Below are 26,864 nucleotides of genomic sequence, written 5' to 3' on the forward strand. Positions count from 1 at the left end.
TTTGAAAATTTGCTGTTTATTGAGTAGCGACAAAGTAGCGACTTTTCAAAATATGTGACGAAATCAGCGACTTTTATTTTTAAATGTAGCGACATTTATTTACGAAAAGTTGGGAACACTGAAACTATGTTAAAAGTTTGGGTATTTTAGCCTGCCATTGTCACGTTTATCATCACGAACTACAAACCGGGAAGAGTAGGATATCCGAGTTTCATGAAAATCTATATTCTCCTCACGACGTCTGCAATGAAAATAATAATAATAAATAAAATAAAATCCGAACTCTCGGAGGGTGGGTTTGTCCATCCATGTGTTCCCGAAACATGTTGAATCGCGAAGTTGCGAATTGTTTCTCATAAGTTTTGACACCGAAAGTGAAANTTTTTACCATTTTTTACGGATACCGTCGCAATTTTTTCGCTGTCTTATAGGAATTGTAATTATAGGAACCCGTTTTATAGGAGGGTCTACTGTATTATTAAAATTCCAATAGTTTTCATTTACATTAACATAAAAAAAATAGTTTAATATCATGGTTCACTATCGTTCACCTTGATCAACACTCTGCAATCATACTTCGATACTTGCTATTGCTCGCATCTCGGCACCCGGGTGGGAGCAAGCTCTCACATCCCCTAAAACTATATAACATCAAGTATTCCATGGATGGTCAAACGTGCTCCTCAAAACCGGCTTAGTTGTGTGGGCTAAATAGTTAAGCACAATAGTCTTAGCAGAGCAATGCAACTCGCGATTGTGCACAACCTGATTTTGGGGGCCAACTCTCGCAAAAGGGTCCATGTAGAGGTATGGACTTTTGATTTTTTTGCTTTTACAGGTATGGTCTACACCCCGATAAGAGTGTTGTAGACCATACCTGTAGGAGCAAAAAAGCATCTCAATCAGAGGTGTAATTATACCCAACGGACAAGTAAACATAGCTGGAAAATATTTTATTATAATAACATCACCCCTAAACAACTACCAACTCATTTGCTATCAGTCTTGGATACTACTGAATATATTATTTGAAGCGTAAAGAAAATTATTACATATTACGGGTCTGATAACACACACACATTGCAAATTAATTGAAATTTCATTTGTCATACTTATTATATTTATTTGACTATTGTTACCAAAAGATTTTATAATTAACAGTTGAAAATTCTGATAAACTTGGATCGGCAATTAGGACACTGTAACTGCGGCATATACGGCCAGCAGTTTTTTTAATCAATTACGAAGTTACTACGATAATATTCAGATAAAACTTACGGTTATTAGGGCAATTTTTCGTTTTTCTGATGAATGTATCTTGCAAAATGCGCATATTTTTGACTTAATTAAAGGTAATTCATCGGGCGAAGGATTAAGGCGATAAAAGTCTTCCCACCTGCTCTCTGCCATGTTAAGTTCTGTACGTTCTGTACGTTTGACGTAATATTTCTCTACTTGACCCCCTGGTGATGAACGAGGAAACTTATTGTCGAGAAGGCAAAGCGGAAGATTTATTGTTCTAATTGTTTTCTTGTTCTTATATTTAGAGGTTTGAGAAATTGAAGCGAATATTTCAACTTTATTACGATGAGTGCTCTCGATTTAGAATCGTACCGTCAGCCTTGGGAAAGCGATGAACATTGGATTATACGTAAGAAATTTTTAACTTGTCACTGGGACAGCTTCGAAGAGGATCGACTTCTTTGTTTGGCTCAAGTTTTTGTTAATATTGAATTTTTGGGTTGTACTTATTCCAAAGAAGTTATGAAATGCGTCTTAGATTTGGCCAGACACGACGACATTGTGGAAGCGGTACAAAAAGTTCGTCGGATCAGATCACAATGACGTTATGAAAACGAGGAAATATGCGAAAGTTGTTGTTTTTGAGATTCGTGTCACGTGTTTTTTGTTTAATTCTGACATTATAATGCAGTAATTTAAGGAAAACTTAAATAAACTTTTCATTCACTTTCCTCCAATTATTTTGCCTTTGTAAACTGATTTTCTTTAAAATGTATTGTATTCCAGGAAATTATTTTAAAATAGTTAGCACTCGGAACATCTTATTTTTACTGAGAAAATGTTTATCAGCAAAAATAAGGTGCTTGAGTGTTAACTATTTTCCTGATGAGGGTGATTTTGGCTATTTGAACTCGGTATTAATTCTATCAAGTGTTTTACTTATTTAAAATAATATAATCTCAAAATTTATTTTATATTTTCATTAATTGCTGAATAATTAGAAATATATAAAGTGAAATTAACCACAGTTTAAGAAATTACTGTGTGAATAGTGAAAAAGTTTTGTAGACAGTGATTTCCAATGAATATTAATTTGATACTTTTTTAAACAAGTCTGCTAACAAAACAAATTGCATATAAAATAATTTGAAACAGAATAATACATTCAAATAAAAACAAATTTTTATTTATTCATATGTGTACAGATTTAAATAAATATGTATAAAAATTAAAATACATTTAAATAGTTTGAATATTTCATAATATATTATCTCCTTATAATGTTTATAAACAATTTTGATCAAACAATTGACTTTCTATAGAATTATATTAATGTGATTACTAAAAATTAACAATTTTTTAATGATTATATTTGAACATTACTTTTGATATATTAGAAACTAAATTATCTTATGAATGAACATTGTTTGTTAAAGTTTTTTGCTCGGCTGCTCGGAAAACTGTCTTCCTGAAATCATCAGAAGTTCAAATCAAGAAAACATTCTCTAGTCTCAAGAACTTTTCCAAGAAAATATCTCTAAAATTTTAATGTTTCAAATGGCATTGATTTAGTATACTTTTATTGCTGTGCTATATAGAAAAATGCTTAAATAAATATCCAAGAGTAAAATATTGAAATTTAAATTGGTGAATTGCTTTTTGTCCGTATGTTACAATATGAAACTATGAGCATTAGTGTGTGATAAGTCTTCCACACAGCCAAACCTTAGTGCTCATAGTTTCATATTGAAATTTAAGTTCTTTAGGATGAAAAGAATTTCTGAAATGAATTAGTTTTAACTTGTAGTTTCAATTAATTCAGTAAATTATATCTAACTAGTAATTTTTCCACTCAATAATGATTTTCCTACAACACATTAAATCATCATTAAAGACTTCAATTTCCAATTTTATAATTTCTTATTAAATTTGATATTAAATTAATACACTTTCTTTATGCTATCATATCCTCTTGTAATTAATGAACCTAAAATTAAAGAATTATTGACTCATAATAATGAATTATATAAAACACTGTTATTTTTAATCAACTGAGAGTCTGATGGAAGAATGAAGATAGCATACAAATTTGAACAATGCAGCAGTTTTTCTCATTGTATGGAATTATTATAAGAAAAATAAAAATTTAATCATCATCTGACAATCATTTTATATTAAAAATGTTCATTGGATAATTTTGTTAGCCTTAATGCTGTTTACAGATTGTATTATTCATATTAATGACAATTATTCATATTAATGACAAGATTGTATTATTCATATTAATGATGGAAATATGTTCAAGATTTTCATTGTTTTTATGCTCTGCAAAATACTTCATACAATTTCACAATATAAATAGGTGATGCAGCCTTCTCTCTAAAGAGATTTGAAAAATGATATTTAATAATAATGATAATGGATAAATAAGTATTTAGGTATTAGATTATTGGATGCAGAGAATAAGAAAGCATTAGGAATTTTGTAAATGGAGTATATCTCTGAATATCATTTCTTTGAAGTAAATAACCAACTTAACCAGTTGTAACACATCTAAGATATGAAAGCCTAACTAAGATATTATTTATGAAATTGAATGACAATAATAATTATAAAAATTGACATTAGCATAGAAATGTTCTAATAATGTATAACATAAAAAATGAAAGAGAAATTTGAATATATGATTTAATATATGATATGATGTCTCGGGCTTGGGGCTTAATTAATTAATATACCAGTAAAGCTTAAATTCCTATATAGTAGTAGTAACCATAGTAATATTAAAATATTTAAAACATTTATAAATTGTTCATATGCATTCTGTAATATGTGACATCTACATATTATTAAAGATATTTCTATGAAAAGTTAATCTTTTTCAATATTTAGATATGTATNCCTAACATATATATAAAATAAATATATTCAATACACTTCTAATAAAATCTATACATTTCTAAATTCAACATTTAAATCACCAGTGAGTTCTCCATTGAGCAATCAGATGTGACGTTTGTAAGAAAAAAAATGTGTAAGTTCGCCGACTTCCAGGGGGAATCGTTAAGCCCGCGTCAGGATGATCTAGGGTCATTCACGTGTGGATGTGGCGGAGGAGACACAGATGACAAGAATCGCACAAAAACCCGTTTATTTTAAACGTAAAATAACTTACACAATGAAGCAAAAATGTTCTTTAAACAACTGGATGTTCAAATTGTCGAGGGTGTTTTCTAATATTGCTCAAAGGTAGGCCCCGGGGCAGCGGCAGGTGTGGAGATTCATCAGTCGGTGTTGGCGGTCTGAGTCCGTAGTCACAGGTTACAAGTTGGGCACAACAGATAGAAAACTGCTTTTGCGTGTTGACTAACCGTGTGCAGGTGCACAGTTGCACAGTTTATGGAAAAAGAGTCTGTCCTTGAAGATCGGAGATTATATCAATCTCCGTTCTCCAATTTGTTTATTCTGATTGGCTCCATGTCCCTTTTTCTCACTCTCCGAATGGTCCCTCGACTTTCTCTAAGTGAAAGACGATTCCTGTTTGCGTCACGAGAAAGATCTGCTTCGAAGAATCTACTTGACACCAGCTGTTAACTCTGGATGGAAAGTGCTGATGGAACTTTGGAACCAGTGCTCACATTTTTCCATTGTTGTCTAGTCTGTGGCATTTTTGAAATTTAACGATTTTACGCGATGTCTCTTTTCATCATTAACCTTTCCCCTTTCTAAAATTTCTATGTTCTAATTATTTGTACACGAGTGACTTGTCAAAGGTCCATCTCTACTGGAGGACGTTCATTTACAATTATTAATCATTTATAATTATTGCATTCTGTTTACATCAATAGCATTTTTTCTCATTGCAGTTTCATATGACTAGCACGACTAATCCTATCTTCGATCAATTTTTAACAATGGATGATTTTTTTTATAGTTTCGTTTTAATAAATTTCTAATAATAAATGTTTAATTTCAACCTGTTTTTGGGACCTCACAAATGCTTGCATAATTGTGCAATTACCAGGGCTGTGAAGTCGTGTAAAAATCTACTGACTCCAACTCCAACTTTTCCTTACCATCTGACTCTGACTCCGACCAGGGGCGGATTTGTTACCGAAAGAAACCCAGAAATTTTGATGTTATCACGTGACCTCAGAATAAAAGATTCAATAAATAGAGTTCTAATAAATATAGAGCGTAGAAACTTTTTATTCCAAAGCTAAAAGACTTCTCTAAGTAATATATAAATATGTATTCGATAATTTTTACTTTTCCGGCTTTTATATATAACAGAGGAAAAGTGTAGCGCTCACTCAAGAAATGACCCCTCCCAAATTTTTACAATTTTGGACTCAGGACACCTTGAAATTTCGTGATATGCAAAAGATTCGAGTTTTTCTTATATGTGTGGATGTTAGACTGCGTGGGGGGCATGATTTTGTTCACCCTGTTTGAAGCCTAATAATTTCTGTGGTCAGAGTGGTCAGAATCGAAGTCAGATGGTTTAACACAGGAGTTAGTTATTAAGCATTAAAGTGGTTGAACTAAATCGTGTCCCCATATACATTCTGACATCTTAGGCGAGAGCATCTTAATGGGTTTTACTGTACTATTATAAAATGGCTAAAAAGCTTACCTTGAGAGTAGAGATGAGTTTTATTTTATTTTTTTCTAATTTTGAATGCTAATAACGAGTAAAATATTCATTAAGAGATATGACATATGACCACTTTTAGGTCTTCATCCTGTCGACCTTTAATTAAGAACCAAAATTTAATAGTATTAATGCCCCTTTATACGCAAGCTACAGTGCCACATTTCGTTTCTTAAACTTTACTCATTCTGAGATATTGTTTAATATCTCAGAACAGAAAATAAAGAAATTAAACAAATTAGATGCCAACACACACNTTAAGAACCAAAATTTAATAGTATTAATGCCCCTTTATACGCAAGCTACAGTGCCACATTTCGTTTCTTAAACTTTACTCATTCTGAGATATTGTTTAATATCTCAGAACAGAAAATAAAGAAATTAAACAAATTAGATGCCAACACACACGCGCGCGAATTTTCCCCTTTACTGACTTTTTTGAGGGGTTTGGGAGGTCTCCAAACGTGTAGATTTGCAAAAAAAACTTGGAGGGTCAACTTTGACACAATTCCAATACTTTTCCGTTTTATATACATAACAAGTTGGTAAGTAAAAAGGAGTCGGAGTCGGCAGATTTTTTGACGACTCTGACTCCGGCTAAAACACCAAAACTCCACGACTCCAATTCCACAGCCCTGGCAATTATACATTTTATCATAAACATATCTTTCATTAATCTGTCTGTATTACAGTGTCCACAATAAGAGTGAACTGATAGTCCCTACAGGCAAAATTTACTTGTTTCATGGAAGCTTCCATGTTGGTTTGTTGAATAGTCGTCAGTCTTTCAAGCTGTTGAGCTCAATGGTGAACCAACACTGATGTCAGGACCTCAAATGGAAAACTCAATGGTCTCCATTTACAAATGTTCTCTCACTGCTGAGTCAATCATTGAATATAGAAACATACTGAATATAAAACATACTGTAAGAAATATACTGACTGTACTTATTGTATTCTCATATTTTTGATAAGTATAATGCTGCTGGCATCTTGAAAAAATTTTGGAAAATGCATTAAAAAGAGTATTTAAAATGTCACTCAGAGTTAATGAAATGAAACATTTTTCAAGAAATCATATTCAAAGAATTTTGATACATTCATATTTTATAAAATTTAATTCTTCAACTACCATATATTAATATTATACTCTTAATGTAAAACTTTTGTTATCTAAATTTGATTTTAATGTAAAAAAAATATGCACATTCAACAAATAAACAAATTTCTATTGTCTAATTAATGAAGCAGCCTTTAAAAATTTAATATTTTAGGATTTTCATAATGACATTTTAATATTTTGTTATTGTTAAGATATAAGTTATAGTGTTTCATTTTCTCAGAAACTTCTGTTCTTATACAAGAGATTTTTTGAAAATATGCTTAAAATTTTTTCAAAAACTATCAGTAATGTTATTTCATAATTTAATTTGAATTATTATAGCCTGAAACTAAAACATTTAGTTCAGTATGAAGAATCAAAATATTTGTTCTTTCTTTTATGTGAATATGTAGTTTATAAAATATATATATATATATATTTTTTATTAATAAAAATAATCACAAATTTAACATATAAAAAGAATAACTACTTTTAAAAAGTTTCTTAATTTTTAAAAATAAATATTCAATCATTTAACTTAGTTACAAACTTATAAATACAATAATATTTATTCCAGTCTTGCAACAACCGTTTATATGCTTGAACCGAAAACCAAACTTCACCAAAACACTTCTGTCTGAGTGCAGTCAGCATCTTACATTTTCTTATTACATGAAAAGCGTCAAAATTAACAGTAGTATTACAAAATTCACAGTAGTCCATATGTAAACTAAACATTCTTCTAATCATATTACATCTCACATATAATACAGCTTGTGTAATACAGAAAGGCCTTTCTACATTCAGATAGGTCATCGACCCCCATTTATTAAAAACATCCAAATACCATTTATTATATTTATAATTAATCGTTTTGTTTTTAANATTTGAACCACCGACCTATGGGTAGCTACGCCACTACAGTCCACCGCTCTACCATTTGAACCACCGACCTATGGGTAGCTACGCCACTACAGTCCACCGCTCTACCAGCTGAGCTATCGACGGAACGAATATACTGTCTGCGAAGTTACGTGAAATGCTTTGCTTCCGCCCAACTTGTTTCTTCCACAATGTTGTTGCAGTTTAGAGCTTGCATTACATCGATTTGTCTGCCTGCGCGCGTTTGCAGAGCTAAACAGGCGCGATTTCAGCTGATTCGTAGCGGTACGCTGGCATTCATGTAAGGTAGAGAGCTATATCACTACAGACAAGAAAATGCCACATTGCCCGAGTCGAAATCAAGTTTTCAGTGTTTGGAGGACGAAATGCTTACTCTGTGAGATGGTGTCCGGTGTTATCGACAACGCCATCACCCGATCACTCGCCACGCTAGTGCAGCCAATATTCTGAATGCAACTGTATTTTCGCCAACCACTCAACAACGTTTGGCGAAAATACATGTATCGAAAGATAGGAGTGTTTGTTAAGACGAGGTGGCCGAGCGGTTAAGGCGATGGACTGCTAATCCATTGGGTTATACCCGCGTGGGTTCGAATCCCACCCTCGTCGATATCGTGCCTTTTGGCCGCGTCTTTTTTAGCCTGCTTTAAGCTCGGAGCGGTCTTGCGGTGTCAAGCACATGAGAATAAATCGCGTTGTAATATTTTTCTTTAGCCTTGTAATTTTCCTATTCTTACTTAATTAACAACTTTCTTCCATAATCGCTCGCGAATATTTTCGCATTTGTTAACGACCAGCCGTATTTATATGAGTTTTAACATCTTGCATTTACCGGCGTCACATTTCATCCTTTTTCCATGCAGGGGCTCTAGTCTGCTGTGTGAGAAGTTGTCGAACGACATTTGGTGACGTCATAGTCGACTCGATTCACTATCGTAAATTGAAGGCAAACATAAATTAGTTTGCAAGTTCGCTCAGTGACAGGATAGTTACGAGTGTACCAAGTTGTCGATTCCAGGCTAAAGGACTTCTGCATTTATTTAAGCACGATACAAACTGAAGGAGTTTCAAGTGCAGTTTTTTAGTAATATGGCAGCGAAGTTAGTAACGGCGAGGCAGCTCGAACTAGCAATTAATTTTTTGGATAAACGTAAAAATATATAAAACGCGAAAATTTCATATCATTTAAGGTGAAATTTTGGGAGAACTTCAATATTTTACCGAACGCGGATGGCATTGGTCTTCTAAAACTGCAGATAAATAGAGAAAAGTAAAATTGGCTATGTTTGTTTCAATAACTAAATACAATAGAGCATCGATTATCCGACTCAATTGGGGACTCAGGTTGGTCGGATAACTGAAAAAATTGGATAACCAAAAAGAACGAAAAAAATACATTATTAGTATAGTATATCCCATGTAATTAGTATATTAGTATATCGCTATTAACCAACTTCACGTTGAATTTTCATCGATGTTAAACCTAACAAATTTTTTTAAAAATAATAATCATCGCTATTGTATCGTTAAAATTTATTTTAAAATTATTTTATTGCTTACAAAACAAACAACCACTCATAATTAGAAAATTAAGTCTCGTTTAAATACTGGCCTCTTTTCTATGGTCGAGCCGACATTGCCAGCTAAAACACGCAAAAAATTAACAAAAATAATATTAAAGTAGCCAAGACATAGCCAAATATTGTAGCGCCACATCACTAGCGGACATTTGAAATTTACCGACTAGAAAGGTCGGTTAACCGATGTGACGGTTAATCGGAGGTCGGATAATCGATGCTCTACTGTAATATCATCGACAGTTCATATAAACGTTTATTATAAAAACGTTTGTATGATATTTTATATTAGGCGTCTAGTCTATTAAATTTAATTCCACTATATATTTGTGTGTGTATGTTGTAGATCGATAAAATTATAGCTCATTGTAACATTATCTCGCTGGTTAAAATTAAACTAATGAGTCTCTAAAGCTTATAGTACATTAATATACAACATAGAATTTTAAAAATTAAAATATTTAATAGTGAACACGGAAAAACTATGCGAATCATGAAAAAAACTGTTGTAATGTGCTTAATCGCTTCTTTGGTAAGCATACTTAATTAAAAATTAAAAAGTTATATTAAAAATATGTGTTTACATTAAATGAAAATATAATATGTCTGTCAATAGTCTACAATCAAATAATTTAATAAAAACGCCTGTGTCGAATGTCGAAGTTAGTAAAGCAACCTAGTACAGTTGCTTTACTAACTTCGACATTCGACACAGGCGTTTTTATTTATAAACATTCGACACAGTATATTTATCGGTCGATTTTTTATTTCATTTACGTTCGATTGAGAAAAATTCGTATAGTAATGTTAATTCTGCATTCGGCGTTTATAAAGAAACATTTGACAAGAGACTGCAGCCTGTTACTCAACGCCTATCATGTTCCAGGAAAGTTAAATCGATCAGCTGTGTATTATGAGATATTTAAGAGACTTGAGGCGCTATGCAAACGTCTTTAACACAACAAGCCAATGAATGTGTATGAAGTCAGAATGGCACTTCATTCATAAAGACACAATCCTTCAGTTTCAAATACAGCAATAACAAAATGCGTCGGGCAACGCAAAAATGTCTCGCCCGGTTGGGGACTCGAACCCCGGACCGTTAGGTTAAATAAAAATGACAAAATGATACGAAACGTCTCGGAGAACTAAAATACAGTAGAGCGTCGGTTATCCGAAAGAATTCCAGTCGGCAAATTTAAATTTTCGCTAGTGCTGTGGCGCTGCAATCTTTGGCTATATCTTGGGCTACTCCAATATTTTTTTGTTGATGTGTTTTAGCTGGCAGCACTGGCCTTTTGTGTGGTGTTTTTCTGAGGACTGTGTCCTGCTGAACCGAACGTTTTTGATACTAGATTAACTTCTAAAGTATAATTTTTTTTGTTTTAAAAAATAAAGAAATACTTTTAACGATACAATTGCCACGATTATTATTTTAAAAAGTTTATATTAGGCTTAACATCGACGAAAATTCAACGCGAAGCGACACGCAACGGAGAAAAATTTCAACATGGGATATTTTTTCGTAGATAATCAGTTATCCAAACAACCCCAGTCCCCAATTGTTTCGGATAAACGACGCTCTACTGTATATATGATATATCACAACGGTTCCCAACCTTTTTCGGGTGGCGACCCCTTTTTATAAAAGCCAAGTGTCCCGCGACCCCGATACAATTGATAAAGGCATTTTTAATAAGGTAATTAAAAAAACAACGAAATTAGTTTTTTTACTATAATTTTATTTTAAATTGTTTAATAATTTAATGTGATGGTTGAAATTGCATGTTATTAATTAGTTTCAAAATTCGTGGGTGAGTTTTTGTTAACGCCAATCTCATGTCATTCTCAACATTTAATTTATTCCTCTCAAACTCTCAACACATGTTTCAACCAACTGTGACAGAATAGCGTGCCTAGATCATATATTTTTAAAAAATTAAAATAAGTGTAAAATTATTCAAACTTCATGACACCATAAAAAATAAAAATTGCATTATAGTGAATATTTCTTTTTAGTTTGCTGTATAAGTTGGCGACCCCACAGAAAGCCCGTCGCGACCCCCTTCTGGGTCGCGACCCATAGGTTGGGAACCCGTGATATATCCCGTCGTCCCGCCTATTCATCGGGTAAACTAATGCCATTTATTTTTAAAATTATAAAATAAATTATAGTTTTCATTTAATTCGTTATCTTTTATATCATTTTTATTTGTGTACAAATATAAATAATAAAGATTTGAACAAATATAAAAATTTGATTTTATTTTGTAAACTTCAAAAACGCATAAAATATTTACAGTACACACTTATATCATTACAAAAATAAATATTTTTAAATTGTAGTATGTCCATCCGAAAAAAATTAATATTTGGGAGTATTTTCAAATTGATAAAAAAGGAAAACTTTCGAATTGTATTTTAATTAAAAAATAGTCCAAAACGTCAAAAAACACGTCAAATTTAAGGGATCATATAAAATGTTTACATCCTGTTGAATTTAGAAAAAAATTTTAGTGTTGAAACCGAGTTGAAACCGAGTTTAAGTGTTTATTTAAAAATTTTAGTGTTGAAACCGAGTTTAAGTGTTTATTTAAGTGTTGAAACCGAGACGTCATTAGCAATAATGACGTCTCGGTTTCAACACTTAAAGCTGGAGATATAGTCATCGAAGTGACCACTGATAAGAAAAAGTAAGTCAATATTTCGCCAATGATCGAGATGCTTTCGATATCAATAGCAAAAGTGGTAACTAATATAAATAAAATATTCAATATTCATTGCACGTGATTCACGACCGTATTCTATTGTTCAAGATAAGGGAGCTGTGCAATTTATACACGAATTAGAACCAAGATATAAACTATTCTCACCAAAATATATTGGCAACATACTTATACGAGGGTGGTCCCAGAAGTACCCGACCTGACATAGATGGCGGTACTTGTATGAAAAAAAAACAACTGTGTTCGAAAGTATCAACCTTATAAAGCTTAAGTTTGAAGTTTGAAGACCTTACGTTGTATAGTATTTTTTTGCAGCCATAAATAGTGAACAATCTCAGTGAATTTGTAAACATGGAAAAAATTTGTCATCGTTATGTGATACAATACTTTCATTTGAAAGGTTTCAGTCCAACCAATATTAAAGCTGAGCTAGATTCTACTTTGGGGGAGTCTGCTCCCTCGCCCTCGTTTACAACAATAAAATATTGGGTGGCAGAGTTTAAACGAGGCCGTACGAGCTGCCAAGACGAACATGTCAGTGGTCGACCAAGTGAGGTGACCATGCCAGAAATGGTGGAAAAAATCCACAAAATGGCATTGGATGACAGTCAACTCAAAGTGCGAGAACTAGCAGACATGGTAGGCATTTCAAAAAGTGCTGTACATCGAATTTTAACTGAAAATTCGAACATGAGAAAGCTGTGCGCAAGATGGGTGCCGCGTTTGCTCACAATGGGACAAAAACAGCATCCTAAGGATGATTCAATAGAGTCTTTGGCAATGTTTCGCAGCAACAAAGCCGAGTTTTTGCGTCGATTCATAACCATGGATGAAACATGGGTCCATCACTTCACACCTGAGACGAAAGAACAGTCGAAACAATAGACTGAAAGGCGAAAACAGTTCCACCTGCTGGCAAGGTCATGGCGTCAGTTTTTTGGGATGAGCCCAGGAAAAACAATCAACGGCAAGTATTACGCGAACTTATTGCAGCGCTTGAGTGATGAAATCAAGAAAAAACGGCCACATTTGGCGACGGTCACAAATCCGTTATTACGATGGCCAAAATCAATGAGTTAAGGTTCAAATTGCTTCCTCACGCACCCTATTCGTCAGATTTAGCCCCTCGGATTATTTTCTCTTTCCAAACTTAAAAAAATAGCTTGGTGATAAGATTTGCCAACAATGAAGAGGTGGAGTCTGCAGTTGATGGCTATTTTGAGAAGCTCGACAGTTCTCACTATAAACAGGGGATCGAAGCTCTTGTACATTGCTGGAAAAAGTTTATCAAGCTAAAAGGAGACTATGTTGAAAAATAAAGATATGTTTTACCTAATTTTTTGTGTCTTCTTTGTTAGGTCGGGTACTTCTAGGACTACCCTCGTACAAAGAGTGTAAAAAAAAATTAGTTACGATTGATGCAATCGATGTATCCGTAACTATCGATACGTGGACTTAAACATTCACCAAATACAAATAATTCACCAGCGGACGCAATTATTGCTTTTCGACAGTATATCGAGCCTCCAAATTCCAACCCGTTTCACTTTTGGGTCAACAACTGTATATATTATTTCGATATTCCGAAAATAATTTATCACAAATAGTTCCGTATTTGTCAGCTCCGAGAAAATGTCTCTGGCTGTCGAGAAGTCCATCTCTGAAAGAAGCCCATTAAAGCAGAGAAATGTAAACTATTTAATACAGTAGAGCGTTGTTTATCCGAAACGTCGGTTAACCGAAAGCGTTCCAGTCGGACTGTGTCGTGCCAGAGTCGGTAGATTAACGTTAATCTACCGACTTTGGTCGTGTTGAACGCTTTTGATACTAGATTAACTTCCAAAATATAATTTTTTTGTTTTATATTTTTCAATTTATTTTGTTTGTACAAAATAAAGAAATAATTTTTAACGATATTTATTTAGCCACTATTATTATTTTAAAAATTTACATTACTTAACATCGACGAAAATTCAACGCAAAGCGACACGCAACAGAGAAAAATTTCAACATGGAATAGATTAATATATTTTTTCGCACAATCTGTTATCCGAAGAACCCGTCCCCATTTGATTCGGATAACCGACGCTCTACTATATTTTTGAAAACAAATAAGTTTTTAATTGAAATATAGTTTGTTTATTAAATAAATCCGAATGTTTACTATCTGTCCTTATTTGATGTCCACCAGGTTAGCAATGTATTGTAAACCGGATAACCGGTAATATCACTGTACTATCGATGTTTTGCATAAAAATACCGATAGTATCCGAACACTTCCTTTTATCTGATATTTGACGCGAAGATCACGCTGTATTGTGTTGAAATTATATTTCATATATTAATACAGTAGAGCATCGATTATCCGACTCAATTAGGGACTCAGGATGGTCGGATAACTGAAAAAATACATTATTAGTATAGTATACTGTATTAGTATATCGCTATTAACCAACTTCGCATTGAATTTTCATCGATGTTAAGCCTAACAATTTTTTAAAAATAATAATCGTCGCTATCGTATCGTTAAAAATTATTTTATTGCTCACAAAACAAAAGAACCACTCATAATTAGAAAATTAAGTCTCGTTTAAATACTGGCCTCTTTTCTATGGTCGAGCCGACATTGCCAGCTAAAACGCAAAACTAACAAAATTATTATTAAAGTCGTCAAGACAGCCAAATATTGTAGTGCCACATTACTAGACATTTGAAATTTGCCGACTAGAACGGTCGGTTAACCGATGTGACGGTTAATCGGAGGTCGGATAATCGATGCTTTACTGTATTTTAAAATATTTTTTCTATAATTTATTTTTGTGTATATTACAATATATTATTTCCAAAACATTTTAATACTGATTCATGTTCTGGGAATGTGAAATGTAACAAAAATTCAAAACATTGATATTTTATTTTTATATTATAACAATAATTATGAATATTCTAGTTTCTATTGCTAACAATCATTAATTACACTAACATATTTTTCGTTTCTGCAGAATATTTCTCTGCATTGCTACATTTATGGTTCATCCCTCAAAATACCGTAATATAACGTAATGCTTGCCCAAATTTAAATAATACATATAGAAAACGTTGGGAAGACAAATATTTCTAAATTTATTAAAATATAATATACAATTGATTCCACAAATTTACTATTTTCTTACAAGATAGTTTAACTATATTTTGTATACATATACATTATAATTGTATTTTAATAATTACGCAATTTGTTACTGTTAAAATTTTGTACGTTGTGCATACAATAACTTAAATACAGTTTATTGTAATCTTAGCATTAAATAACTGATGATAATATCTATCAGAAATAATTTAGCCTTTCCAAAACATGTAAAACTTTACTTATTGAAATCAGTTTCAATTATAGTTATATTTTTAGATAAAAAGGCATTTTTTAAGTTTTTTCTTATGTTATCAGATTCGACATGTAGATGAGATTGATAAAGATAAATGATCATGATTGCACAATCTTAACAGGTGCTTTAACCATTACTTAATTTATTTCATGCATTGTTTTAATCATTTTCTTAATGTATAGTACAGTAGTTTAAATTGCTAACATTTTTTGGTTCAATTATATGCTAGCTGTTGGTAAAGATGAAATGGCATCACAAAAATTGCAAACAAACAATACTGGCTGAACTACTATTGTTTAATTATAATTAATAAATTCAAGTTATGCCTTTTTAATTGTTTCAGCATGCTCTTATAATGTCAGAATCAATAAATCCAAAATTTCCCTTTGTAGACTTATTTACTTAAGCTTGGTTTAAATAAAGTGGCAACTCATGACATCTAATGTTGGGTCGCTATTATAAGAAGACATGTGGCATTCAATATAATAGTTTTGATTTCATATAATGTATTGATTGGCACTGGTTTTGATTTAAGTTAAAATGAATGTTTTTATCAATTTTTATCAAAACCAGTGCTGATCAAAACAATTCCATTAAGGTTGCATGCCTTTCTGTAACAGCACCCCCATATTAGATGCCAAATCCATCACTAAACAAAGCAGAAGCAACCAACATGTCAGGCAAAACTCACTTGTGACTAAGCTACTATAACTTATTCCACTTTGTTTAAATGATAATGCTTCGGAGACATAGATGTGTGTTGTAGAATCAGAAAAACTGAATTTTTATGGTAGCAAATGCAAGGACTAATTGGCTTAAAGCATTATTTGACATGTAATGCTGCTTGTATTTTAAAATATGGCAGTTGCGAGATCAAAAAACTATTTGCTAAAAACTTATCAGCCAATAACAGTATATTCAAAAATATGAAAATCTAGAATTATAAACATCTAAACCAGTGCTATGGAAGACCAGTACTTGTCCACAAATAGTTTATTACTGGGCCACAACAAGATTTCAGTTAAAATTTCATAATTGGGCTGCAATTTGAAAAAATTGTAGACCTATAAATTCCCAGTCGTTTGTTCATCTGTCTTTCTGTAATTTTGAGAATGGAGTTAGATAGATGAAAGACGAGACCATATATTGTAACCATAGGAACAGGAGAACTACATATGAACTTCTGATGCAAACCAGAAGTCATGTTATTTCAATTCAAAAAATTTTTCCCCAAAAGGTGTTAGATGACAGACACAACTCTATTGTTAAAGGAAAAGTATGATGTACAGGGGCAAGACACTACTAATTTGACGTGGAGAGCATACATTTTAAATTAAATAAATAAAAAATGTGATTAAAAATTGCAGACATGCATTGTGATGTCACAAATAATTTATTAATATAATATATAAAACAAGCAAACAATTTAAAGTCTTGAATGTTATAAAATAATGATTTTAAAATACTTTTAATCTTTCCTTATTATTTAAACATTTAGGAATAGATTGGCAATTGAAATCAGCCCAGGAAATTAATTGAAAATGGCCCACAAACCATTTTTTTTCAAAATGATTAAAATGAAAATTTGTTGTTGTATTTTTCTTAATAATTCAGTCAAAATTAAAATAAACCTGAATGTCATTCTCTCCATTTTATAATTATTTTTATTTAATTTCAAAAATACTGGCCTGTGAGATATTAGAAAGGGAAAAAACTGGTCCAGGAACACAAAGATTGAGAAATATTGATTTTAAACCACAGGTTCTCAAACTTATTTCGACCATCGCCCACTTTGAGATTAAAAAAATCTAGTGCCCCCATATTTTTTAACTTATCTTTTTACATTACCATCCGTTGTGTATCTTAAAAATAGTTATTGCAAATATAATGTTTAAACATGCATTATTATATGGATAAAATAGATAGAAATAGGATATGGGTCACACTCTGAGAAAAAAGAATGTTTCAATGAGAAGAAATAAAACTCATATTTAATCACTGAGCTTTCAACTTCTTCCCTGAAAGCCTCCAGTGCCCACAAAGGGGCATTATCGCTCACTTTAGAAAGGATGATTTAAACTATCAATATTATAAGAAAGGATTAAGAGATAAGTGCTTATGAATGCTCTTCAAACAAATAGATTATTTAAAAAAGTAGTGAAAATTTCTTGAAGCTAGATTAACATAGAATATAAATAATCGATTTCAAATTTTTTGTTTAGTATAGCAAATAAAGTTAAAATAATTATATTTTTAAAAAATATTTGATAAACAAGAAAAATCTCATTAAAGTATTTCATAGATCAGCTTTCAAGCTTGCAAGCTTACACAGTTACATCAGAGAAGTTTGAATCCACTCAAGCTTGCTTAGTGTAAATGTTTAAGCCATTTATAATACAGGTTTGCATGTAATATGATGTTGACTGCTTATGTTTTGTGTAAATCAGGGTTCTCTTCTACTTAATGTTATCATAATACATAAATGCCAGAATGATTAGAAGTGAATTCAACTGTACCAATTATTTACATAAGTAATACTGTATATAATTAATAAATTATTACAAAATTTTTTATATCTGACATAAACAACAACCCAACTTATTTATCTCCAAATGATCCACTGATTTGTATTTAATTTATTTACTGGCCTTAAAATATCCTGATGGGTAATTTGGCAGATCAGATTATTAACATCAGCAATCTAATTTCTACAAATAATGATTTAACATGAAAAAGTTAACAAAACTATTTATATAAAATACAATACATAATTAAAAGGAATGCATGATTAAATTATAAATTTACAAACTTTTTATTATTTTCTTTTTTTTTAAATAATTTCAAAGAAGGGTGTAAACTTCATTATTAATTAATAGAGATTTCACATAATGAATCTAAAGTTATTTTATCAGATTTATGTTTATTTTCAGTTGACAGTTCAGATAAAAGTGGACTATTTTGATATGATGATGAACTACCTGTTAAAGATGGAGTATAACTGTATGTAATAGATGGATCATCAACTTCATCTTCAGAACCTTTTACAACGTGAAGGCTGGGAGTGCAACATACCATCTTTGAGTTGTGTGCCACAGTATTATTACCAGTAACATCAAAACAAATTTGACAGTCACTATCACCACATGGTTTTTCAATGCTATTCTGTGCATCAGTTTTGGTATTTATTCTAAGAAATAAAAATTAGCTATTACAACTTAAATCTACATTAAATTATATTTTACATGAATATTTATTATAAAAATTATTATAACAAATGGTAAGACAAATATCTCAATCTCAAATTATATATATGTTATGGTAAAGTGATTAATCCAGTAATTATATTAGGGTCAGTCAAATGAAAACGAGAAAGATGGGAAAAAAGTAAGTAAACTGTTTATTATTTCAAAAGTAATTGCCATAACTTAAAACGTTTATCCCACTGTGAGACAAGACGATCAATGCCTTCATAGAAAAATGTTTGCAGTTGCCTACGGAACCATGATTGTACTAAGGCGAGCACCTTTTCGTCCAAAGCAAATTGATGGCCACGAATGTCTTTCTTCGGGGCTCCAAAACTATGGAAATCACATTGGGAGAAATCAGGACTGAATGGAGGATGTGTAAGGGCTTTCCAGCGAAACTTCTGCAGCATAGTCAAAACAGCCTTGGAAACATGTGGGCAGGCATTATCCTGCAACAGAATGATGCTGTCTGTCAACATTCCTGGGCGTTTGGATTTGATGGCACGCTTCAATTTTTGCAAAGTTTCCATGTACCGCTGTACGTTAATTGTGGCGCTGTGTTCCAGAAAGTCAATGAGCAGCGGACCTCCATAGTGATGTCAGATGCACACACGACTCGCTGACCTCACTTTGAGCACTCTAATAGACAAATGGCACAGTGGTGAACGTTCACGCTGTTCCTTCCTGATTCCCAATTGAGGGAACACACCAACCTGCATTACCAACTTCCGTGCCACACTAGTTATATAGTCTGTCTCGTTTTCATTTGACTGCCCCTAATACATAATCACCAGTTATTATGTGTAATCACACAATTTTGGTAAATGTGATATTCTTATATTGTGAATTAATCACATTTACTGGTGATTATGCATACTCACCAGTTCATAATGGTAAATATGATAAATCATACTTAATCAAATTTACTGGACATTATGCATAATTGCCAGCTTAGGACAGTTTTATTAAGTACCCATGTTGTCACTGTTCTTTTTGTATGCTTAAGCTATGATTAGTGAGGTTGTAGCCAAAGTTTTCATCTCTAAAATACAAATGTCAAGCACTATCTTGTAAGCGGCACTCAACATTCGTGTTTTAGAGATGAAAACTTTGGCTGCAACTGCGCCATTGTATCCTCAATAGTGGTGCAATGGGTAAAGGCCCAACTAACGATCTAAAAAAGCAACTAATTTATATCTAAATGGATCATTTAAGTATGCTGGAATGAATAAATGAATGTATTCCAGTTTATAATATACATTGATATGTATGCCCTGTTTTTTTAAATTTTAATATCTAAAAAAAAAAATGAAGTGTAGTGTTGCTATGTTGTTCAACTTTCAGGGTATACAGAACAATTTCAACCATACAGATTTGTGTTAATTCTGTTAAAAAAAAAAAAAAAAAAAGGTGTATATCTGGTTTATTTCACCAAATAATGAGTATATCATCTATGTATCTATTATGTAATGTAATATTTTGGGCAAATTCCAGCATTACTTTGCTTTCTATGACTAATTCACATAGGTCTCCAGAAACAGTTAACAGATGACAGATTCAGAAAGGATTTAATATACATAGGAGCCACAAACAGATCTCTTAACAGCAGGATTAAAGAACACAGATATGATATTGAGAAAGGGAAACAAACAATAATGCTTTCCATATATACCTCAGAACCAGAAATTAAAGTTAAACTAGAGAGTATTAATTAAATTGTTGAAGATATTACAGATATTTAAAACAGCTCTCAAAATGGAACACATTAATTTAAGGGATGCAGTTTCATTATCAATTGCTTGGAAAGCTTTTTATGATAATCCAAAGAAAAAAAAAAGAGTTTATTATAACAACTCAATTGAATAATAGGGTATTAATATAAAAAATTTATATTAATTATATTGTAATTGTTTACAATATAATTTATATTGTAAAGTTTAATTTAGTTAAATTTCAAAAATAATTTAAATTTTGAATTGAGTTCGAATGTAGAAAGCTATAAAATGAGCATTCTAAATGGAACATGCATAACTGACCTGAAGCAGGGTGGTCAAGCTGTTCAAAAACATTTGTCATTTGTAATGTACTACTTAAATAAAGCAAAGGTTATCTATGTGATTATTATTTGAACTTTAATTATGGATTGGAAATTTTGCTTCTTTATATCTATACTAGCTGCAAGGACCTGCTTCGCTGGGTTTTTAAAAAGTAACGATAGTGAAGATTAAGATAATTTCATTATAGCCAATCTTACCTGTTTTCACAGAATGCAAGAATTAGGCCCCCCATTTCCAGAGTAATTAGAGACCTGGTCCCAATTCTATTTCTGAACGTCTCCTGTTCACGTCCAGTCAAACAAACTATTTTCAACGTTTTTGGAACGTTTACAATCGTTCTATAATCAAACCAATATTCAAATTTTATGTTTGAATTAAATTCAAACAAATTTGAACATAAAATTCGAAATAGAGAACTACTTTCAACCACTTTCAAGCCCATATCTCCCGCACCCTTATAGCTATCGAGATGCAACCACCCTGGTGCACGAATGGAGACTTGGGGCTACTACCACATACAAACACCATTCATGTGCGATGTGTAGTTTTGGCAGAAAGTGAAATATAGGGACGCACACGTCCATTTATATATATATAGATATGTCATGTAGAATTAGATTATTGTGTACAACAATTACTGTATATATACTTTCTATATTTAAATAATTTGTTTGATGTAAATAAACTATTCTGAATTAAAAAATTAGAATAAATTCCTTTCTGAGAAGCTTTAATATTCTTCTAATAACAGTTGTATTTTTTCTAAGAAAATTCAGCTTACATATACACAAACTCTCAACATGAAATAAAAAAAATTGACTTAATAGTACAGCATGTCCAAGAAAGATCTTTATCATTCTAAACATTAATAACAAAAAATAAAACAGGTGAAATGAAATGCAGTTTGCTGCAAAAGAATGAAGAAATCTAAGAGTTTTTTCTGGTATCAATTGCCTGAGGTAGATGGTGCTAGTTGCTTGCCAGTTGTGATAAGGACTCATACCTTGGCCTCTGCGATTGCCCGACATAACTCCACTGGATTTCTTTTTTTAGGGTTATGTTAAAGACAGGGTTTATCAAACAACTGTTTCTGATATATCTGTTTTAAAGGAAAGGATACAATTAGCAATCCCCACTGTTACACTGCAAAATGTTAAAAAACACTTGGAGGGAAATCAAGTACAGACTCGACATTATTCATGATACTAACGGAACTCATGTACAGTACAACTACATTAAAGGTACTGTAAAAAAAAAAAAAACTGTTAGCTTTCTTCATTCTTTTGCATTTCATTTCACCTGTAAGTATTTTTGTTATTAATGTTTAGAATGATAAAGATCTTTCTCAGACACGCTGTATTGTGAGTTACAGAAATTACCATTATTTTAATGAGGTCATAAACATTGGAATACAATGCATATACTGTATCTATTTTTATTTCTTAGGTACATACAAATACAAAATGAAAGATTCTTTCATTTCAAGTTATTGTGAGTCAGTTGTGTGTGTATATTATATGTAAGCTGAATGTGTATCATTAACGAATAAAATTTGTTATATGAATTGACATTAATGATCTATTATTTCCTGTTCAACAACACATTCAGTGAACTCAAGTGCTTGAAAAGCATCATCTTGTTTCAAATGTGTGACATAGCTTCCAGAAAATCTCTCTGAAAATTTAAGAAAAAGCACAGTCTATAAGATTTGATTGATCAATTTGCATTTAAGAATTAGATCATCTCTTTAGGCACAAAATGTTTGTAGAGTCAAACCTTGGTTCTTTAACATAATTCGTTCCTAGAAGTTGTTCTAAAACAATTTTCCCATAAGAAACAATACAAAATGTTTCAATCCATTCTTGATCCTCAAAATAAAGCCTTTTTTACCTTTTTAGTTGTATTCATTACCTCTCTAAAAGATGTTCATTAAAAGTTCTTGCATTTAATTAGTACTGTCAAATATGATGCTGGTTGTCAATTGTGCACTAATGAGAAATAATAATAAAATTATATTTAATAAATTTTTGTTATTTAATTTGACTTAAGCACTATTAAACAGGAATTTTTGGATGCCATTTATATTATGTGAATGTCAATTAATGTGGTTTTTATTAATTTATTTGATTTAGATTAAACTGCAACTCATACTGAAAAACAGAATTAGTATCTTTCCTACATGCACATCGAAATCTAATTTAAATAGTAACGTCATCGATGATTTGTATCACGTCATCTAATGATGCAAGGCAATTCACTACCACTAACCTCCAAATCAGTAGTCATGTCATTGATTGGTTGGGCTCTCAACTTTCTTTAACATAAGTATAAGGATCATCTGTCTCTCTAATCTGTGGTCAGCTCTTGCCAAGTAGCTTGTTTGGCAACTGGTGCAATTACAAGTTTGAAATTCTGTTTGTGAACAGATTTGTTTGAAAAGTGAATTGTTCAAAAACTAAGGTTTGATTATATATTTTTAATAAATTTGTATTATGACTTTAGATGTAATACAATGCCAAGTAGCTTTGTATACTTTTCACATATACATAATTAAACAATTTGTTTTTATTTCAGTCATCTTAATATAATCTTAATTAGCAATTTAAAAAAGCAAATCATATAAATTTAGACATTAGATAAATTTACAAAACTTTAGATCTTGAGTTACAAAAACTTACTCTCAAAAATGTTGACTTATAGACATACACAAATGCATTATGTTTATAGGAGTTAAACTTTCCACCCCTCAATGTAACTTAGAGAGTCAAATTAAAAAAATCAACTTACTGACAGTCAACTGTATATGTCAGTTGACTTTATATTTTAACCAAAAGAATTTATTTACATTTAGTTTGAAAAACTGAGTTCTCTTATAGTGAAATTTCTATTTCAATTATTTCAGACTATATTTTAGCTAGTTATTGATTTGGTTTAAAAGTAGAGTGTAAGGTTATCATCTACTAATGTTAATAATTACTTTAATTTTTGAATTAAATTTAATAATTTAAAATTTTATGGGAAAAAAAATCTATCTGGTAGGACTCAAAAATCACTTCTGTTCCTCATGCAAATGTGTTACATTACCTGGAACTCTGATTGATTGTTGCTTGTAAACCAATTAATTTGATATATATATAACCATGCAGGCCACTTGCTACACCATCTTGTACTAGTTATTAATATTAATACAAGATGACAACCTATCTATCTTTAGATCAAATTAATTTTATATAAAAAATTAATAGTTAGCTAAGGTATAGCCTGAAATAATCCAGCATTTATAATTTGATTACAAAAAATTTGAGCCTTGTTTATATATATATATATATGTTCATTTAATTAAAATACTGTTTAAACACTAAAATTTACATTTAGAATATTTCATAATTTATAAAGTATAATTGAAGAGCAGCATACACAAACTTCTAATTATTGAGGAATGTTGTTGATGAGCACCTAAGCTAAAAAATTTTTTATTTTAATACTTCTACAAAACTCTTATACAATTTGAATTTGTGAGGTCTCAGACAAGGTCCGAAATTGCATAAAATCATGGAATTCTTATGTTTAAATTATAACGATAGACTAAATATGAGAAAGAGAAAAAAAATCCTTTATTTAAACAACATGGCACAAAATGTAAGCAACAAGTCCCAGGATGACTTTAACACGTGTTAAACAATCTGTCAATGTCAAACTGAAAGGTAAAACTCTGACACAAGTGCTCAAACAGGTAAAACTGACTCGAGCGCTCATAAATACTCATTCTAGTAAAACAATTTCAGAAAAGGGAAAAGATTTGAAGGATATAAAAACAATCGCATATGATCGTTAACATTCCAAGACAACAGAAATCACAAACAACAGGCTAAATTATGAGCACGAGTCTTATGATTTTATCAACAATCTCCAAGCATAGTCAACAATAAGGTGTCAATAGACGCCTCGAATCGGACCTTTCCCGTGACCCAAGTTGGTCTCGGTTTTCATCTGGAACCAAATGAGAGACCAATTGGGAAGCAAGGAATGGGACGAGGGGCCAATTGGAAATATGGATAGCGGGAGAAAACCTATAAAAATTGGAAAAAAAAAGGAGAAGTTCTGCCAATCGTTATCTTCTCAATCTATCTTAATTTTCTTCACATTTTTACTAACCCAGCTATCTAACCCTTTGGGCACTAATAGATCTAAGTTTTAGGTATAGACCTTAAATATGCTTAGATTAAGTTTTCTTTAATTGTTTTCTGAATGATTTGAGCATTTTCATTTGGGTTGTATCATTTTATTTTTCACATGTAAAGAAAAAAATTTTTGTCCAAAAAAGTATTTTGTATGTCATTAGTGAAAGATACTGTTAATAAAAATCTGAAGAAAATTTTTATCTATTTCAAATTTTTTCCTAGCATAACACTAGGATTGAATCTGGGCAAGCAACCCCATGAATTTTTCATGGGCAATAAAGCTCAGATAGGTCAATTCCATTCTTGAACAATTAGCCAACTCCATTTATGGAGTATGGATGGAAAAAAGTTTAATGCTCACATGGTGGAAAGAGAAGAGAAATTTGTATTTGCTCTAAAAATTTTATTAGTTTCTTATGAGTTAAATATTACTTATTTTAATTTATAACTTATTTTAATTGCTGAGTTTTTGACTAGTATATCATTACACAATCATCATTTATGTTGTATCGTGTTAATGTATAGGACATTATAATTTTGCCTAATTTCAAAAGGATCTGATCAATGTTGCTCATAATGAATCTAATTTGATCATTTTTGTGCATTATGAGTACAGGAATGATCAAAACTAAGTTCAGCTGTATAACCCAAATCAAATATACTGATATTATATAAAGAAAATACTGTCAAAATCAAATGATCTTATGTCTATTAATTTGAGAGTTAACTAATATCAGAAAAGTTATCAAAATTTAAATGAAAAATACCATATATACATACATATATTCTGAAATGCATTAAATTCTGATAAATAATACAATAAATTTATGGTAGTCAAGAATAAACCAAACTTTTATTATGTTAACAGATCACCTTCAATCACATAATGAGCTGGATTTATCATGCTACAGTTTAGCTAATTAAATATACAACTTCTATGTAATTTGGAGGTATGCAATTAAGTTTCCATCTTTTCATATGAAACATGAAAACTTTCCATATGATCATATTAACATATATGATCATATGGAAAGTTTAGGGTTAGCCTGGAATCTCCCATTCTAACATGAATGGAGGATTCCAGGTTAACCCCTTTTCCAAAAACAGGATGGTAAATAGTTGAGAAAATTTGTCAAAATCTTCTAACTTGCAATTAAATTAATTTAGCTTATCTTTCCAGTGGCTGAAGATATAACTTGATTGGAATTTTAGCAGGGTTTATTAAATACAAAAATTATTACATGGCTCATGGGCCAACAATGGAGTTAGGCATAAAATCAACTATGATACATTAAGAATATGTCTATCTATTTATTAAACCATAACTATAATCATCATTTACACATAACGAAGTATGCTAAATAAAACTGAGAACAAAATAAGTAGTATCAATATGAATACAAATGAGAGGACTTCTAATCTAACCATTAACTAGACTGGAGAGTTTACATAATACAGTAGAACCTCGAAAACTCGGCTCTCGATAACCTGGCTCTCCGGATAACTCGGCCACACCCTGGCAGGGCAAAAAAATCCTTAGTTAATTAATTTTAATTATAGACAGCTTTATAAAAGTATAAAAGCTCTAATAAAGTATTTTTCTAAGGTCTGTCTTATCAGGTAAATTACTGTACACAGTGTATTCATTAATTTTCATTTTCATGTAGTAAAGGCTCTATGCCTTCATAAAGGACGTACTTTTCCTTTGTTTAAGGGTATTTGGGCAGTTTATTCTCTGTTATATTCTCAAGTAAACAATACATACAAGTACAGTACAGTATTTTCTGAGGAAAC

General features: G+C 31.4%; 2 protein-coding genes and 1 non-coding gene across 3 annotated transcripts in view; 1 reads left to right on the forward strand and 2 right to left on the reverse strand.

Annotated features, from left to right (window-relative positions):
* Nucleotides 1-1,590, reverse strand: part of LOC111625717 (phosphopantothenate--cysteine ligase-like) — a 33,704-nt gene extending 32,114 nt beyond the window's left edge. Inside the window, exon 1 of the mRNA XM_023368935.1 lies at nt 1,279-1,590. Within this exon, the coding sequence (XP_023224703.1) occupies nt 1,279-1,410 (132 nt within the window). The 5' untranslated portion in view covers nt 1,411-1,590. The remainder of the gene's footprint in view (nt 1-1,278) is intronic.
* A 6,838-nt stretch (nt 1,591-8,428) lies between these two features.
* On the forward strand, nt 8,429-8,510 carry Trnas-gcu. The gene has a single exon. It is a non-coding gene; the product is annotated as a tRNA-Ser (tRNA).
* Nucleotides 8,511-17,494: 8,984 nt separating this feature from the next.
* Nucleotides 17,495-26,864, reverse strand: part of LOC111625710 (sorting nexin-3-like) — a 62,668-nt gene continuing 53,298 nt past the window's right edge. The window contains exon 6 of the mRNA XM_023368926.1: nt 17,495-18,774. Coding sequence (XP_023224694.1) covers nt 18,453-18,774 — 322 coding nt within the window. The 3' untranslated portion in view covers nt 17,495-18,452. The remainder of the gene's footprint in view (nt 18,775-26,864) is intronic.

Source organism: Centruroides sculpturatus, unplaced genomic scaffold (genome assembly GCF_000671375.1).
Source record: "Centruroides sculpturatus isolate CEXI.00-Female unplaced genomic scaffold, Cexi_2.0 scaffold78, whole genome shotgun sequence".
NCBI classification, from domain to species: Eukaryota; Metazoa; Arthropoda; class Arachnida; order Scorpiones; family Buthidae; genus Centruroides; species Centruroides sculpturatus.